At 38.1% G+C, this 15,933-nt stretch overlaps 2 protein-coding genes and 1 pseudogene across 2 annotated transcripts; 1 reads left to right on the plus strand and 2 right to left on the minus strand.

The window, feature by feature from the left end:
• Window positions 1–5,874: 5,874 nt before the first annotated feature.
• LOC113359223 lies at window positions 5,875–10,310 on the minus strand (annotated as a pseudogene).
• A 189-nt stretch (window positions 10,311–10,499) lies between these two features.
• Window positions 10,500–12,160, plus strand: LOC113359224 (ammonium transporter 3 member 3-like). Its single transcript, XM_026602893.1, has 3 exons — window positions 10,500–11,225; window positions 11,327–11,612; window positions 11,685–12,160. Exons 1-3 carry the CDS (start codon window positions 10,500–10,502, stop codon window positions 12,158–12,160), a joined length of 1,488 nt encoding a protein of 495 aa, XP_026458678.1.
• A 424-nt stretch (window positions 12,161–12,584) lies between these two features.
• On the minus strand, window positions 12,585–15,627 carry LOC113355689 (protein arginine N-methyltransferase PRMT10-like). The gene is made up of 7 exons (XM_026598609.1): window positions 15,258–15,627; window positions 14,862–15,054; window positions 14,633–14,738; window positions 14,010–14,199; window positions 13,624–13,809; window positions 13,439–13,522; window positions 12,585–12,944 (listed from the first exon to the last, which is right to left on the minus strand). The coding sequence occupies exons 1-7, from the start codon at window positions 15,447–15,449 to the stop codon at window positions 12,768–12,770; spliced, it is 1,128 nt and encodes a 375-aa protein (XP_026454394.1). The 5' UTR covers window positions 15,450–15,627; the 3' UTR covers window positions 12,585–12,767.
• Between the last annotated feature and the right edge of the window lie 306 nt (window positions 15,628–15,933).

Genomic DNA, 15,933 nt, shown 5'->3' on the forward strand with positions numbered 1-15,933 from the left:
TACTAGTTCTATTAATTTAGTCTTGTCAATATCATTTGTTACTGGACAATTGGTATCACCCAGTCGATCTATCTTCATCATCTACAATGACAGGACCTACCATTAAAGATGTTCATAACAAAGTTGCTGAGCTGACATCCATGATACAGACGCTCACAGATCTTTACATCAAGGAATCTGCAGAATATGCCGCTGCTACAAAAAAACAATCTGAAGAGATGAGCTTACTTATTGCTTCCATTAATAATCTGTCAGCAAGTATTAAAAACCCTAATCATGTAAATCCAATATCACCTGAATCTAGTCAGGGTGGGGTTGCTTTTTAATAGCCCACTCGATTTTTAGAAATATACTGGATTTCCTTCATTGATAATAGCTAAAAACATCAGCCATATCTTATTATTTCAACCCTCGGAGTGGAATGAGGATTGGAGAGAGTGGGGTAGAGAAATGCATGTTAAATGCACCTATAATGGTGTTCAATTATCCGAAATGGAATTTCCAAAAAATTGGTTAACAGAGGGTATTCAGATAAAGATCCTATATCCTTTTTATCTGAAACCTTGGAACAGTTCTAAGAAACGATCTCATCATAAAAATCCAAGGGGAATAAAGGAAAATTCTTGCTTTTTGACAGTCTTGGGGATGGTAACTGAATTTCTTTTTGGTTCTCCTCGAAGACTACCTTCTTTTTTAAAACCCATTTTAAAAGACCTAGAAAAAAATAACAAAAAAAAAAAGAAAACACAAAGTTTTCTAGGTCTAAGAGTTTTAAAAGAAAAAACAAAAGGGTTTCTAAAGGACTCAAAAGAAAAAGAAAGTTGGACTCATAAAAAGGATTTTTTTCAAAAAACATAAATAAAAGAGCTTGGCAAAGTAAATCCAATTCTATTAGTTGGATTGAGAAAAGTATATGAATCGAGTGAAAATAAAAAAAAAATCTCTTAAAGAAAATCAGATAGTTCATGAATCGTCCAGTCGAATTAGATCAATGTCTTGGACAAATTACTCACTAACAGAAAAATAAAAATAAAAAACAGAAGATCTGGCTCTCACAACAATAACCACATACTATAAGATTCTCCTTTCAAAACCCCAAAAATTGATTTTCCTAAATTTAATGGTGATAATCCTCGATGTTGGGTACGAAAGTGTGAAAGATTCTTTTACCTCAAATCTGTTCCAGCTAATCAAAAAATGGAGATAGCTGCTATGTATCTATAGGGTAAAGCTGACTCATGGTTTCAGGATTTTCATACGGGTAAACCTTATATCTCTTGGTATGATTTTTCTTCAGCTCTATGTGAACGTTTCGAAGATCTGGCTAATGAGAACTTCGTAGGATGCTTTAATAAATTATCACAAACTACTACTGTTGAGGAATTCTTTGATCGGTTTGAACCTCTTAAAACCCTCATGCTTTTTAACAATCCCTCCCTCAAGGAGGAATATTTTTATTATGAGTTTCTTAGGGGGGTTAAAAGATGTCATTCGATATGCTGTAGAGATGCATAAACCTACCACACTGTCCAAAGATTTTTACCTAGCACGCCTACAAGAAACTCACCCATCAACCCACAAAACCCTTTTTTTTACAAATACCTCACTACCACCACATACTTGAACAAATTTTCACCCACACCACAAAAACCCTCCACCATCTCACCCCCACCCAACATCAAAATTTCTCTTCCACCTCCTTCATCTAACCCACCAAACAAATCTATCTACATTCCACTACCAATTAGGCGTCTATCAAGGGACCAACAAGACAAATGCAGAGATCAAGACCTATGCTACAATTGTGATGACAAATATACTCCTGGTCATCGTTGTAAACCTCAACAATTGTTCATGGTCCTCACAGAAGAAGAACTAGTTGAATCCCCTCAATCTCCCCCCACCACCGAGAGCTCTGATTCTCTAATCGAGTCAGATATGTAGATTTCCTTGCACGCTCTAACAGGTGCAACAAGTGCTGATACTATTAGAATTCCACGGTTTGTGAAAAATCGTGTTGTCACCATCCTAGTGGATACAGGTAGCACCCACATCTTCATAGATTCATCACTTGTCAATCAATTGGGGTGTGAGATTCAACCCACATCTCACATGCTTGTAAATGTGGCAAATGGATCTAGGACAACTAGTACTGGAGTATGCCATAACCTTCATTGGAAAATGCAGGATCAAGAATTTTGTGGAGATTTAATACTACCTCCACTTGGTGGTGGTGACATAGTCTTAGGAGCAGATTGGCTAAGCACTCTTGGAGATGTCACATTCAACTTAGCTAAACTCTCAATCTCCTTCCTTCATCAAAATCAACTTATTACTCTTCAAGGATCTATATCTAAGCCATCCATAATGATGATGAGTGGGAGTGACATGAAAAGATTCTTAAAAAATAATACCCCTGCATTAGTAGGCCAATTTTTTCACATTACAGCGACACCTGCACCAACTGAAATTCCCTCTGAAGTACTACCTCTTCTAGATGAATTCAAAGATGTGTTTGCAGAGCCCACCCAACTTCCTCCTCAAAGAAGTTTGGATCACAAAATTCAGTTAAAACCCAATGCTCCTCCTGTCTCTCTAAAACCATACAAAGGCCCTTATGTGCATGAATCAGTGGTAGAATCTTTGGTGCAGACCATGCTACAAGATGGCATCATTCAAGACAGCTAAAGTCCATTTGCTTCTCCCATATTGCTGGTAAAGAAGAAAGACAACATATGGAGATTCTGTGTTGACTACAGAAAGCTCAATGACATCACGGTAAAAGATAAGTTCCCAATTCCAATTATTGGTGTATTGTTAGATGAATTACATGGTGATGCCATCTTTACTAAACTAGATTTAAGATCTGGTTACTACCAAATTAGAATGCACATACCATATATTCATAAGAAAGCTTTCATAACTCATCATGGGCACTATGAATTCAAAGTTATGCCATTTGAGTTAACAAATGCACCTGCGACATTTCAAGCATCGATGAATTCAGTCTTTGGTCCGTATCTCAGAAAATTTGTGTTAATTTTCTTTGATGACATATTTGTTTACAACAAAAACCTTAAGGAGCATATTCACCACTTATCTGTGGTTCTTGCATTGCTTAGACATCATAATCTCTTTGCAAAGCTCTCCAAATGCACCTTTGCACAATCTTCATTACAATATTTGGGTCACATTATTACTGCTCAAGGGGTAGCTGCTGACCCAGAAAAGATCCAATGTATGCAAGAATGGCCTATCCCCACAACTTTGAAGCAATTGAGAGGGTTTTTGGGCCTTACTGGCTACTATAGAAAATTCATTAGAGGCTATGGCACCATCTGCAAGCCACTAACTGACATGCTGAAAAAGAATTCCTTCAATTGGTCTGATACATCTTTGGAGGCTTTTCACAGTCTCAAAACTGTAATGTGCTCTACACCTGTGCTAGCTCTACCTGACTTTTCCAAGCCATTTGTAGTGGAATCTAATGCTGGTACTACAGGAGTTGGAGCAGTACTAATGCAAGAAGGGAGAGCCATAGCATTTTTCAGCAAACCTCTAGGTCCAAAAGCTCTTGGCCTCTTCACATATGAGAAGGAACTCTTGGATGTTTTTATGGCTATTACAAAATGGAGACACTACCTATTGGGCCATCATTTTTTCATCAACACATATCAACAGAGCATTAAATACTTTATAGATCAAAATCTCACTACAATCTGTCAGCAAAAATGGTTATTCAAACTTCTGGGATTTGATTATACAATACAATACAAAATAGGTGTAGAGAATACAGCTGCAGATGCTCTTTCAAGAATGCCAGCTAGCTGCAATGCATTAGCATTGTCAACACCTATGTGGGCACATGAAGTGATTCAAAGTTATGAAGACGATCCAGTTGCTACTACAATTATTCCTCAAATCTTACTACACTCCACTGTTGTCCCTAACTATTCTTATTCAGAGGGTGTTCTCAGATACAATGGCAGACTATATATTGGAGAGAATAATGCACTGAGAAAGAAACTTCTAGAATCTATCCGTTCTAGATCAATTGGTGGTCACTCAGGTGTGCAGGGAAGCTATCAAAGAGCCAAGAGATATTTTTACTGGAAAGGGTTAAAAAAGGACACTACACTCTTTGTTAGTCATTGTCATACTTGCCAAAGGAATAAGGGAGAACATGTCCACCCAGCAAGTCTACTTCAACCTCTACCAATTCCATGTCAAGCTTGGCAACAAATTTCAATGGATTTTATAGAGGGACTCCCTAAATCCAACAAGAAAGATGTTATTATAGTAGTAGTTGACAAACTTACTAAGTATGCCCATTTCATTGCTTTAACTCATCCATATACAGCTATCACAGTGGCTCAAGAATTCTTACATCACATATTCAAACTTCACGGGTTACCAGCTTCTATTGTCTCAGATAGAGACAAGGTTTTCACAAGAACCTTCTGGCAGGAGCTCTTCAGATATTTGGTTACAAGACTTCATATGAGCACTTCTTACCATCCACAGACTGATGGTCAAACTGAAAGAGTAAATGCATGCTTGGAGGGGTATTTAAGATGTATCACAGGGCATAAACCAAAACTTTGGAGCATGTGGCTTTCACTAGATGAATGGTGGTACAGTACAAACTACCACTCTGGCCTGAAAAATGACTACCTTTACTGCACTATATGGATATGTTCCACCTCAGATGGCTTTCCCTGTAGAAGTTACCACTTCGGTTGTTGTTGTTGAAGAATATCTGAAGGAAAGGAATGCTATTCTGGACATCCTCAAAGAATCTCTCACCAAGTCACAGGAAAGAATGAATATTTTCGCTGACAAATTGAGAACTGACAGATCATTTTATGTAGGTGATCAAGTATTCCTAAAATTGCAACCTTATAGACAATCTTCTATGGCCATCAGAAGCAACATGAAACTCTCTGCCAAATATTTTGTCCCTTATCAAGTACTTCAGAAGGTTGGAGAAGTTGCTTATAAACTATCTCTTCCAGCTAACTCCAAGATTCACCCTGTCTTCCATGTATATCAGTTAAAAAAGAAGATTGGAGCTACTGCAACTTTTTCAACCACCCTACCCCCACTGACTCAGATGGTGAAATTATTCTTCAACCTGTTGCAGCTCTGGCTTTTAGACAAGATTTTCTTCATGGTCATGCAGTATCTCAGGTATTAATTCAACGGTCTCATACATCTCCAGCTGATGCAACTTGGGAAGATGTGGCAAACGTGGAAGCACACTTTCCTAAATTCAATCTTTGAGGGCAAAGATTGTCCGAAGAGGAGGGTATTTGTTATGACCCTTCAGCTTCCCTTAACATGACAGCAAGTGTAATGATCAGACAATCATTAGTGAGTCGTTAAAATTTATTACTGTTTCTTTACTGTTGTTTTTACTTTGTAAACCAACGTGTACGCAAACTACACGTGTTAGTTCCTTATTAGGTAGGGTTTTGATTAGGTTTCCCCTTCAGTATTTAAGAGAATTGTATTGAGATCTGTTTTGGTCATGAATGAAAAACTAAACTGAGGTTGTGCTCATCGAGTCCTTCTCTGTTACTAGTTCTATCAATTTAGTCTTGTCAATATCATTTGGTACTTGACGGTAGTCATGTGCATAGAGATGCAAACAATGTTGCATACTCTCTTCCAAAACATGCTTTATCAATTTCAGTAGTTGAAGACTGGGAAGAAAGCAACCCCTCTGGGTTAGATGTAGCTATTGCTGCAGATGTAGTTTCTATGTAATGTTTACTTCATCAAATAAAATCTCTCTTTTCGTATTTAAAAAAAAAAAAAAACACCAGCACCCATTTCACGATTTTAAGTTCGACATCTGCAACCAATCCAACATCCATGCTTTGCCTCCAAGCTTACTGAAATATTGGTCTTCCAACAAAACTCTAAAATCATCTTCATCTCGGAGCAAAAAAATCCAGAGAAAAAAATTAACATTTTATGAAAATATTACAATCGCAGGGGTTTCAATCTCCCATTTCAAAGCTTTCTAGGAACTTCAACTTCTCATTGGTACAAGCAGATCAACTGATAACAATCATGATGGCTTACTGAAAAGATAACCCAGTAATGAACCGACAACTGCTATGCTTAGGCTGTTACCTAACAACGCATACCTGCAAAAAACGAAATTAAGCATTCACGCAATGAGATAAAGAAGAGCGAAAGAAAATAGAAGGAAAAGGTACAACCATCAAGAAAAGAAGAGATGATTAGGGATTATATTTTGTGTTCTGCTTTTTTTTAAAGAGAAAGGAAATCTGTTTGGGTCCTGAAAGGTATCCTCCATCACCCAATATGACCTGAAATCTTCAAATGCAACATACCGTTGCTTAAGGCTTATGTGCTCAGGAAAGTGAAAATTTTCTGGGAAAGAATGTAGATTAGAAACCTGATATTATACAAATATAGTTAACATAAGGGATCAGTAGGTTGTCAAAAGAAAATGATAAGAGGAAAAGATGGGTAAGAATGGTTTTACCTCCCTAGGTGTAAAATATCGCAACCCCTGCTCGGACAAGGGTGATGGTTTACCCTTCTTCTCTGGCTGTTAATCAATTGAAAAGCATCATGACAAAGGCGAAGAACAAATTTTGGACATTCTTTCGATATAGTACCAAAAATAGATTGCTTTCCATAAGATGGAAATTTAAGGGGGGAAAATTACTAGATACAAGAATCTTACTTGTATAGTTGCAAGAGAGATCCAGTGCCCTTAACATACCGGTCCTAGCTTTTTGTGAAACAACAACATCGTTTTGAATAAGAATAAACAATATCTAAAATGGCCACTTAAGGATAAACTTGGTGATACAATAAAAAAAGAGATATCAGAGATAGTAAGTAAAATTTGAAAAGGATACCCATCGCACTTCCTAATTTTTCAATCAAGCACAGTGGAACATTATATATATTGTCCTGCAACATTATTGCCAGGGTCATTTTGTTCTGTCGTGCTTACGAAACTTTCACAATCCCTGGCAGAAGCACTTGATTCCCGGCACAACTGTGATTCCACACAATCCAATCGATTAATAGGAAGATTGAATTCCAGAAAGTTCTCGATTGGTTTGCACAAATGAAGCCATTTTCCCATCCTTCATGTGATTCATCATCCCCATTCGTCCATGTGTTATCATCGTTATCGGACAAGGGACTAGGATTCCACAGTAGCTGGTTGTTGAAGTGCGGCTTCAGAAATTTTAAGGGTTCTCTTTTCGCCTGTAAATAAAAACAGCTGAAAGGATAAAGTGCAGGATGTTGGAAATTCAGCTCTTTAATGTCATTATTTATACTTAAACATAAATAATATTAACCCTAGAATTAACATCTTCAACAACCAAACGACCAACAAAATACATAGTAAAAACAGTTGATATATGTCCTCCAACCTTGCCAGAGTTGGAGGGACAGCTCATACTTGACATGTGATGTATGCCACTTCAAGGTCTGATTAAGTTACTCTAGACTCTAGACTTGATGTAGCATTAACCAAAAACATGCTTAGATACATGATTATACCTTAACCTACTCTGGTAAGGACTAGCACTAATCCGTTAAGCTTAAAGCTCCAAGTAGACATAAACTTAGAAGTATTTTACCCAGCATGCAATTTGTCAGAGAGAAATCACTAGAGAAAACGTTGTTCCTGAGAAGGGGATCGGCCCTCTACCTCTCGTCTTGTTTGTCTCTCTGTTTCTTTATTCGTAAAACTGAAATTAACTAGGAAGTGTAAGCAAATGATCCACTAGGTCCTATAATAGGTAAAAAGAACCACTCCCTGTAAGTGTGCTTCACCGTCTGATTACCTATAAACAAACAAGCATCACCTCAAACAATATTACAATGATTTACATATCTAAGCCCCTGAAATCCTGCGCAGGACATCAAGAAGAATACGAGGAATTCTCGTTACATTCCCACTCGTTACGTTCCCGCTAACCACCCCTTCAAGATCCCCATTGAGACTCTTTTCTATTTTATCTATTTTAGATAGATAAACTGAGACGATTTCCCTGTGTGCCATGTTATCTATTAGTACTGCATAACCAAATCATTCCTACAAAGTAAGGATTTTTACTCTATAATCATTTCTGTTGAATACACACACACACATACAGACACTCTATTTGCAGTGTGGAAGAAAATGCATAAGATTGTAAATACAATAAATCCGTTGAAGAGTGAGGACACCTCAACAATTAAGCACTAAAATCACAAAAAGCTTGCAAGGATTATCTAGTGATGTGTTCTCTTCAGGATAGGTCCCATCCCTGAAACTTCTAACTAAAGCCTCTTGTTTTCCCCTTTTCCTTACTTTCCACAGGCATGAGCTCCTGGACCATAATGTCAGGCCATAACATATGGGTTATCCTAATAAAGGTTTGCAATCCTGGGTAAATTTCTGTAAGGTAGCCTAATTCGTCCTCAGGACTTCCCCAGATCACTATTACAGCATATCGACATAGCTGGACTGGTCCAATCAGAATGCTCCAAAACTGAGGCAGCATATAATACTTTAACATACTAGAAGAAGAATACTCATCCCAGCTGCAGGTTTTATAGCAAGCTAAATTTACTAATGCCATATTTCTAGAGCACTTACTTCATCTTCTGGAATGAAGAAAGTGAGAAGTATATGCAGAATACAAGAATATCGAAGAAAAAAAGATAAGAAAGTTACCAGGCAAAAGTATCTTGGTCTAGAATAAGGCACGCCAAACTGTAATCGACTCAAAATAAATTCCTGTGTGGTAAAAGAAGTCTTCTTCAACATCTCGACCATTTGCTTATGTGTATCAGATGTCTGGAAAACAATAAATATGCATTCAGAATATGCAACAAAAAAACTTACTACATCTAAGTCAGAGTCAAGAAGTGAAAAATAATGACAAGAATCATTAATCTCCAGATCACTAAAACTGTGTACCTCATTCTCCACGAATAGCATGAGTGGAGGGCTTGACAGTTTCGGGATAAGTTCAAGAATATTAAGAAAAGAGAATGCGCGTGCATCACCAGAATCCTTCTGCAAACCTATGAAAAACACAAATTATTAAACAAACACAAGAAATTCCAACTCCAAACTTCCAAAAAACAGAACACATAACTCGAAAGCTAGACCTTGCCGTGTATAAGGTTGACATGGAGGAGAAAGCAGCGCCTCATATTTGTCTAGCACAGCAACAGTTAAGACTGAATATTTCCCTACTCTCACACAAAACATTACAGGTAATTTAGAACATATATACTTCCAAAAGATAACAAAATGGAAAATTTCTCTTTAGCTACGTTGCTTGTGGTGACTACAATTCATTCCAGTCAGTCGCAAACTAATGTCGCCTAAGCAACAAATAAGCAACTATAGGTTATACTGGCAACACAATGTGGAAGTGATTACACATAACATTACAGGCACATAATTAAGAACAAATATACCTCCGAAAGATAACAAAATGGAGAATTAATCATTAGCTAGATAATAAAATGGAAAATTTGTCATTAGCTACGCCCTCTTGTGGTGACTAAAATTCATCCTGTTAATATCTCCAGAGCAAGAAGTAAGTAATTATAAACTTACGTGACCGCGGCACACACCGTGCAGCGATTAGTAGTATCTAATTTCATTGTTAACATATGTATAAGCAGATTACAAGAGGAATCAAAAAGGAATGAATACATACTTGTTAAGGTCTATGGCCAAAATTATGTTCAGAAACATCATTTGCTTTGTCATTAATATCAAATGATTCCACCATTGTTGCTTCTACTCCAGCTTCAATAATCGAATATCTCTGCAAATAATTGCCAAAACCCTAAAGAGAGAAACAAGTATGAAAAAACAAAACTAGGGTTTATGCTAGAAAAAAAATCTTTACCATCCCTCCAATACCACTGGCTCTCCGTGCCTGATGCCTCTTGGCCTTCGCCTTTACAAAGACTTTCCCCCATTTTGATGCTTAGTAGCTCAGTGCCTGACAAGACTCGCTCACTCAAAACAACAAGTTAGTTGGTGCCTTGGTGGACATAAACTGGTTGACTCTAATATTGGCCCGGTAAAAAGTGAAACGGCCCGTTATTTATTGACCCCAAGCAGTGGCAGCCGCCAACCGGTAACATTTGTGTAAAAATAGCCTTATGATGCCGGGTTTCCAAGTGGGGGCTGCTGCTGCCCTACCCTTGTTTGGCTCTACCTTGACCTGGAGTATGAGAATCTGCCATGACGTAACTTCTAACATAAATAAAATTGTCGCATTTTGTTTGTACACCATTAAGCACTAGAGGAAGTGTCCATGTAGAACAAAACACCATAGATACCTTAGAACAGCCGTTTAATGATAGCTAAGTAGGAGCTAAAATAGATACCTTTTTGTAAATACGTATGGGACTTGGAACACCCGCCAAAAAGTTAAACATTGTTGAAGCGAAGAGTCCAAAGATGAAGATACAAACGCAAAACAATGTTGACAACTAGTCGTGATGACCGATTGATTGTTACCATTTCATTAAATTCACTGCTGGACAAGCAGCTTTGTACTGAATTTGTTTCACTCACTCTCTCTAATTTTGCAAGAAAGAAAAAGGAGACAATGGCAAACTATACAGACTTCCCATCAAACACTATCAATGATGCAAATCCTATCTGGTTGAACAAAGGCGACAACGCTTGGCAACTCACTGCAGCAACATTTGTTGGTTTACAAAGTGTTCCGGGGCTAATCCTTTTATACGGAGCTGGGGTGAAGAAAAAATGGGCTATTAATTCAGCTTTCATGGCGCTTTATGCGTTTGCTGCTGTACTTCCTTGCTGGTTGTTGTGGGGTTATCGAATGTCATTTGGCGATGAGTTACTTCCATTTTGGGGGAAAATCGACGTTGCTGCAGGCCAAGGGTACTTGCTTGCGCAAGCGTATTCTGGGAATTTTCCAAGTGTGACAATGGTGTTTTTTCAGTTTGTGTTTGCAGCTATAACGCTGATTCTAGTCGCTGGAGCTTTACTTGGGAGAATGGATTTTTATGCTTGGATGATGTTTGTTCCTCTCTGGCTTACCTTTTCGTATACGTTTGTAGCATTTAGTATCTGGTCACCCAATGGATTCTTCTATAAACAAGGAATTATCGATTTCTCCGGTGGTTATGTTATTCATTTGTCATCTGGAGTTGCAGGTTTTACAGCAGCTTACTGGGTAATCAAAAACTTCTGCATCTTCGATATTTTGCAGTTGAAATTTCTTGGCTCTAGTTGAGATATACTTTGTTGAAAATATGTGCCAATTGGTCTTCGCAGGTTGGTCCCAGGCTAACAAAAGATAGAGAGGTATTCCCTCCTAACAACATCATTCTGATGTTAGCTGGTGCAGGATTACTATGGATGGGATGGACTGGTTTTAACGGCGGTGGCCCAGCAAATGTAGGTATCGATGCTTCACTCGCGGTTCTTAACACCCATGTCTGCACTGCTGCTAGCTTGCTCACCTGGACCCTGCTCGACAGCCTAGTTTTCGGAAAGCCATCAATTATTGGTGCAGTACAAGGAATGATTACAGGCCTGGTTTGCATCACTCCTGCAGCTGGTAAATTTTATCCTAAATCTCAACAACTGAATTCCAGTTTCAATTAGTTGCTGAAATTTTCCACAAAACCAGGTGTTGTACAGGGGTGGGCCGCGGTAATAATGGGAATCCTCTCAGGATCTATTCCTTGGTTCACTATGATGGTTGTTCACAAAAAGTCTGAACTACTTCAGAAAGTTGATGATACAATGGCAGTTTTTCATACTCATGCTATTGCAGGAAGCCTTGGCGGAATACTAACTGGTTTATTTGCAGAACCAAAATTAAACCGTTTATTTTACGGCCCAGATCAACCCAAGTACATTGGCCTTTTCTATGGTTTCCAAATGGGTGAAGTCAAAAACGGATTCCGGCAGCTTGGACTTCAGTTGTCAGGAATTGTGTTTGTAGCTGGTCTTAATGTAATAGTCACATCCATCATTTGTCTGTTCATTCAACTATTTGTACCTTTAAGAATGACTGAGAAGCACATGGAGATTGGAGATGAAATTATACACGGTGAAGAAGCTTATGCTATTTGGGGAGATGATGAAAAACAAAATGTTTAATGATGAAAAACAAAATGTTGGTTAGCACAGTCGAGTGAAGTTGAGATGACCGAGGGTACAGTGTCTCGTTGTTGCTTCGTTCTCTCTATTGGCACTCTTGCATCTATTTCGTAGGGAATAAACATTGTACTACTCATTTTCTTATGATCTATTCTTCGTCAGAAAAACCAAATCTTGCTCCGACTTCTGTTCTAGCACCAATTCCAGACCTGCAATAAAGTACTTGAACCATTCCCAGATCTGACTCGAGTAGTGACATATGGGTATCACGTTTTTCAGATATAAAGGCAAATGTGCATGCTAAACTGCGAAAAAGGAGCACCTAATGAGTAATAAAGCATGCATGCATAAAATATTAACGAGCATAAGTGAATCGAGATACAGACATAACTCATATGCGTCAAGAAAGAACAGCAGATTAAACCAATTTGAAACTAATAGCTAAACATTATATTAATTAGGTAACTATTGATATACTAATAAATGTTACATCAATCAGATGGTAGATGGTCACCATTTCATGCCACAAAGTAGTGTAAGTTTTGAGATTGAACATCTATATAAGTTTTAAGTAGGTAACTAGTGTAAGTTTTGATAGGTTTAGCTCTCATTCTATATAAAATCTTTTAGAAAATGAGGGATGCTGCTTCCCAGATGCCTCTCGCATCTCACAACCAAGCTCAACCTCCATCAACCGATGGTTTTCTTTGGAACGGTCCATTGAGAAAGAGACATTCAACTCATCCCCTTCTCTAACATGTACAGAGGGGTGCAGGAGGAACACCTGCACAGAATCAAAAATACACAAATTGAGAATAACTGAATAAGTTCACACAACAGTTGATGGATAATGAAACAAAGTTGTGACTCATTCTGCCTAATTTCCTGATTATACAACCTGACGTAACGCGAAGTAAATTCAATTGAGTTCACCACATCACGGGCAGAGAACAGCATATCAGTGTCTCAGACACATCTAAAGAGGTTATAACTGCAACAAGCATTCGCTTCTTTTTTTCTACAATCAACATTTTCTACTGACTCTAAAAACAACTATTGGAATGAACTATAATGAGTATTTGACTCAGTCAGTTAGTGTACCCATATTACAATAGGCTGTATCTCTGAGAATATGTCATGCGGAGAGAAACAAAAATTCAAACTGAGGGATAAACCAGTTCCCATAAAACTGGAAATAACCATAATTAGGATTTCAGAGTTAGCAAGAATGTAACATCTTGGAAGGAGTAAGTAGTTTTCAGCATAGGGTATCAGTACCTGTTGGCCCCAATGCGTCCCGTTTTCCATGCTAGGAGCAGTTGTCAACTCCACCTTGGTTTTAGCTGGATTCTCCTTGTTTCCCTGAAACCAAAGCAAAAGAAAATTTCAAGTCCGTGCATTCTGTTTCAAATCACAACGTAGAAATAGTGTATTATCATGATGGATGTTGAGCAAACACATACCCGGAAATGAACATCAAACCATCCGGCAAACCCACACAGCCTTGTCCTGTCTTCGGTGATCAACGACGAAAAGCTTGCTTGTACACTGCGAATCTCACTTACTGTTGCCGTCAAACAGTCCATCTCTTTGATGATACAAGGTTTTCCAATGACTTGATGAGGATGAAGGTTATTCCATATTGATGTCTACAAATTAATTTTATAGGATGTTAATGGAGGAGAAAACAGTGTTCACACTAGCAAGTACCATTCTCTTAACAGTAAAGCGTCGATGAGCAGTTAATAGTCCCTTGTCAATCTAACCGAGAAGTGAAATCAATATATGGTTCATTGAGCACTATTCAGGAGTTTCAAGCATAGCAATGACATCAAGTACCAGCACTCACCTGCAAGTAGTATTTCTTCTGCTCCGCCCCAAAAGAGTTTGTCAAAACACTCATATCAACACCATAGTATGTTTTAGTTTCCTTCAGAAAATTGGACCAATCACCCATACAGGCTTCAAAATCGCTCATTTTCTGATCTCCCAACCCAGATCTGATAGGCGCCACCCACATTCGGGCATGGCTTGGGTACCTGTCAAATCCATAGCTTGTTATGTTAAAATCAAATTGGGAAGTGGATGTCTACCGGATGTCTACCTTTAGAATTGCATTTGTACCAGGACATCGACCTATTTCTATTTATTTATTTTAAATTGTTAAAAAATTCGTTCAGGATTTTCAACTGCAACATTATTCAAATGTAATAATGACCGTCACATAACGGAAGAACAGCTAACTCGATCTTTTAGCCAAAGTAACACAGACTAAGAACTACATTAACTGACTCTAAATGAACATACCAAAAATATGTCCTTAGCAAGCATTAAGTTTTCTTCTCATAATAACCAACAAATAATATGGAAAAGAAAGATGTAAAGACCAAGGCCTATGAGCCCTTGGCTCTCACACACTTAAGAAGATATTCAACTACTCTCCAAAACCAAGCGAAGCATATGTTTACTTACATCATTCCAGTCGGCTTCAACCAGCGGTCGCGCGCAACTATCACTGAATCGAACATAGACTCGCGCAAAAGAAAATATCCCATCCACTCAGAGATAATAACATCAACTGTCCACAAAATTAACATACAATTATTCCGGTGTGCAATACCATAGAGACAATCAAACAAACAAAAGACATCCATAAACAAAAATTTTATTGTAGATACAACAATGTACTACTTATACTAACCTTTCTCAGGTAAAGTAATATCTTCAACAGTACCCTCAATAACCTCCACTACATCTTGAAGATTATTAGCTTTAACAAGTTCACGAGCATGTTCAGACATTTTAGTCGCTTCAACTGCATAAACTTTCTTCGCACCAGCTTGCGCCGACCAAATCGCAAGGATTCCACTTCCTGTTCCTACATCCATCACAGTCTTTTCCCCCCAAAATTTACCCAAAATCAGTTCCAAGAACTCTACTTTAATAATCAATCACGCAATAAAACCTTAAAAAGTTCACATACAACAGAGATCTAGTGAGTATTCACTCAAGAACTTCTATTCAGCAAAAACCCTTCATAAACCCTACTAAGAGCAAAAAAAATAAAACAAGTAAAGATTGATAAAATTTCACATACCTTTCCAATGAAATGTTCTTTGTTCTCAAAAATGGAGTTGTAATAAGCATCCATTCTAACTCTATCACAAAGCATCTCTTTCTGGTGATAAAGAAACCCATAAGTACAGAAGTAATTAGCAAAATCAACACCTTTGTCAACACCACCTCCACCACCACCGCCATTTGTTCGGCCGCCGCCATTAGTACCCATGTCTATTCAAGTGGCTGGCGGAGGAGCAGGCGGGCGGAAGTTAGTATTATGAGCTAAAAAAGAAGAAGAAGAAGAAGAAGAAGAAGAAGAAGAAGAGGAAGAAGTTTCTGTTTTTAGGGTGTTTTTCTTCTGATTTTAGGGCTGACTCCTTATAGCTAAAAAAAGAAGAAAAAAAAGAAAAAAAAAGGAGTATGATGGCGGGAGTGAATATTAATTAAAGGGTTGAGGGATTTACTGGTGTGGCTGTCTAGGATTCTCTCTGCTGTGTTTTTTTGGATTTGTGTGTGTGATGCTATGTTGCCGTTGGATTGTCAATTTGAGGACAGGTGTGGGAACTGGAAAGATTGTTGGGGAGGAGAAGTGATGCCATGTAAGCAACCCTGCACTGCTTTTCCATGCCATTTACCTGTGTGATCGCTGTGGCCGTAGTGTCTGCAAACTGATTTCTTAAATCATCTCCGGTGCAAGTTTTACTGAGTGGCGA

This window comes from Papaver somniferum, chromosome 3 (assembly GCF_003573695.1).
Source record: "Papaver somniferum cultivar HN1 chromosome 3, ASM357369v1, whole genome shotgun sequence".
Taxonomy (NCBI): Eukaryota; Viridiplantae; Streptophyta; class Magnoliopsida; order Ranunculales; family Papaveraceae; genus Papaver; species Papaver somniferum.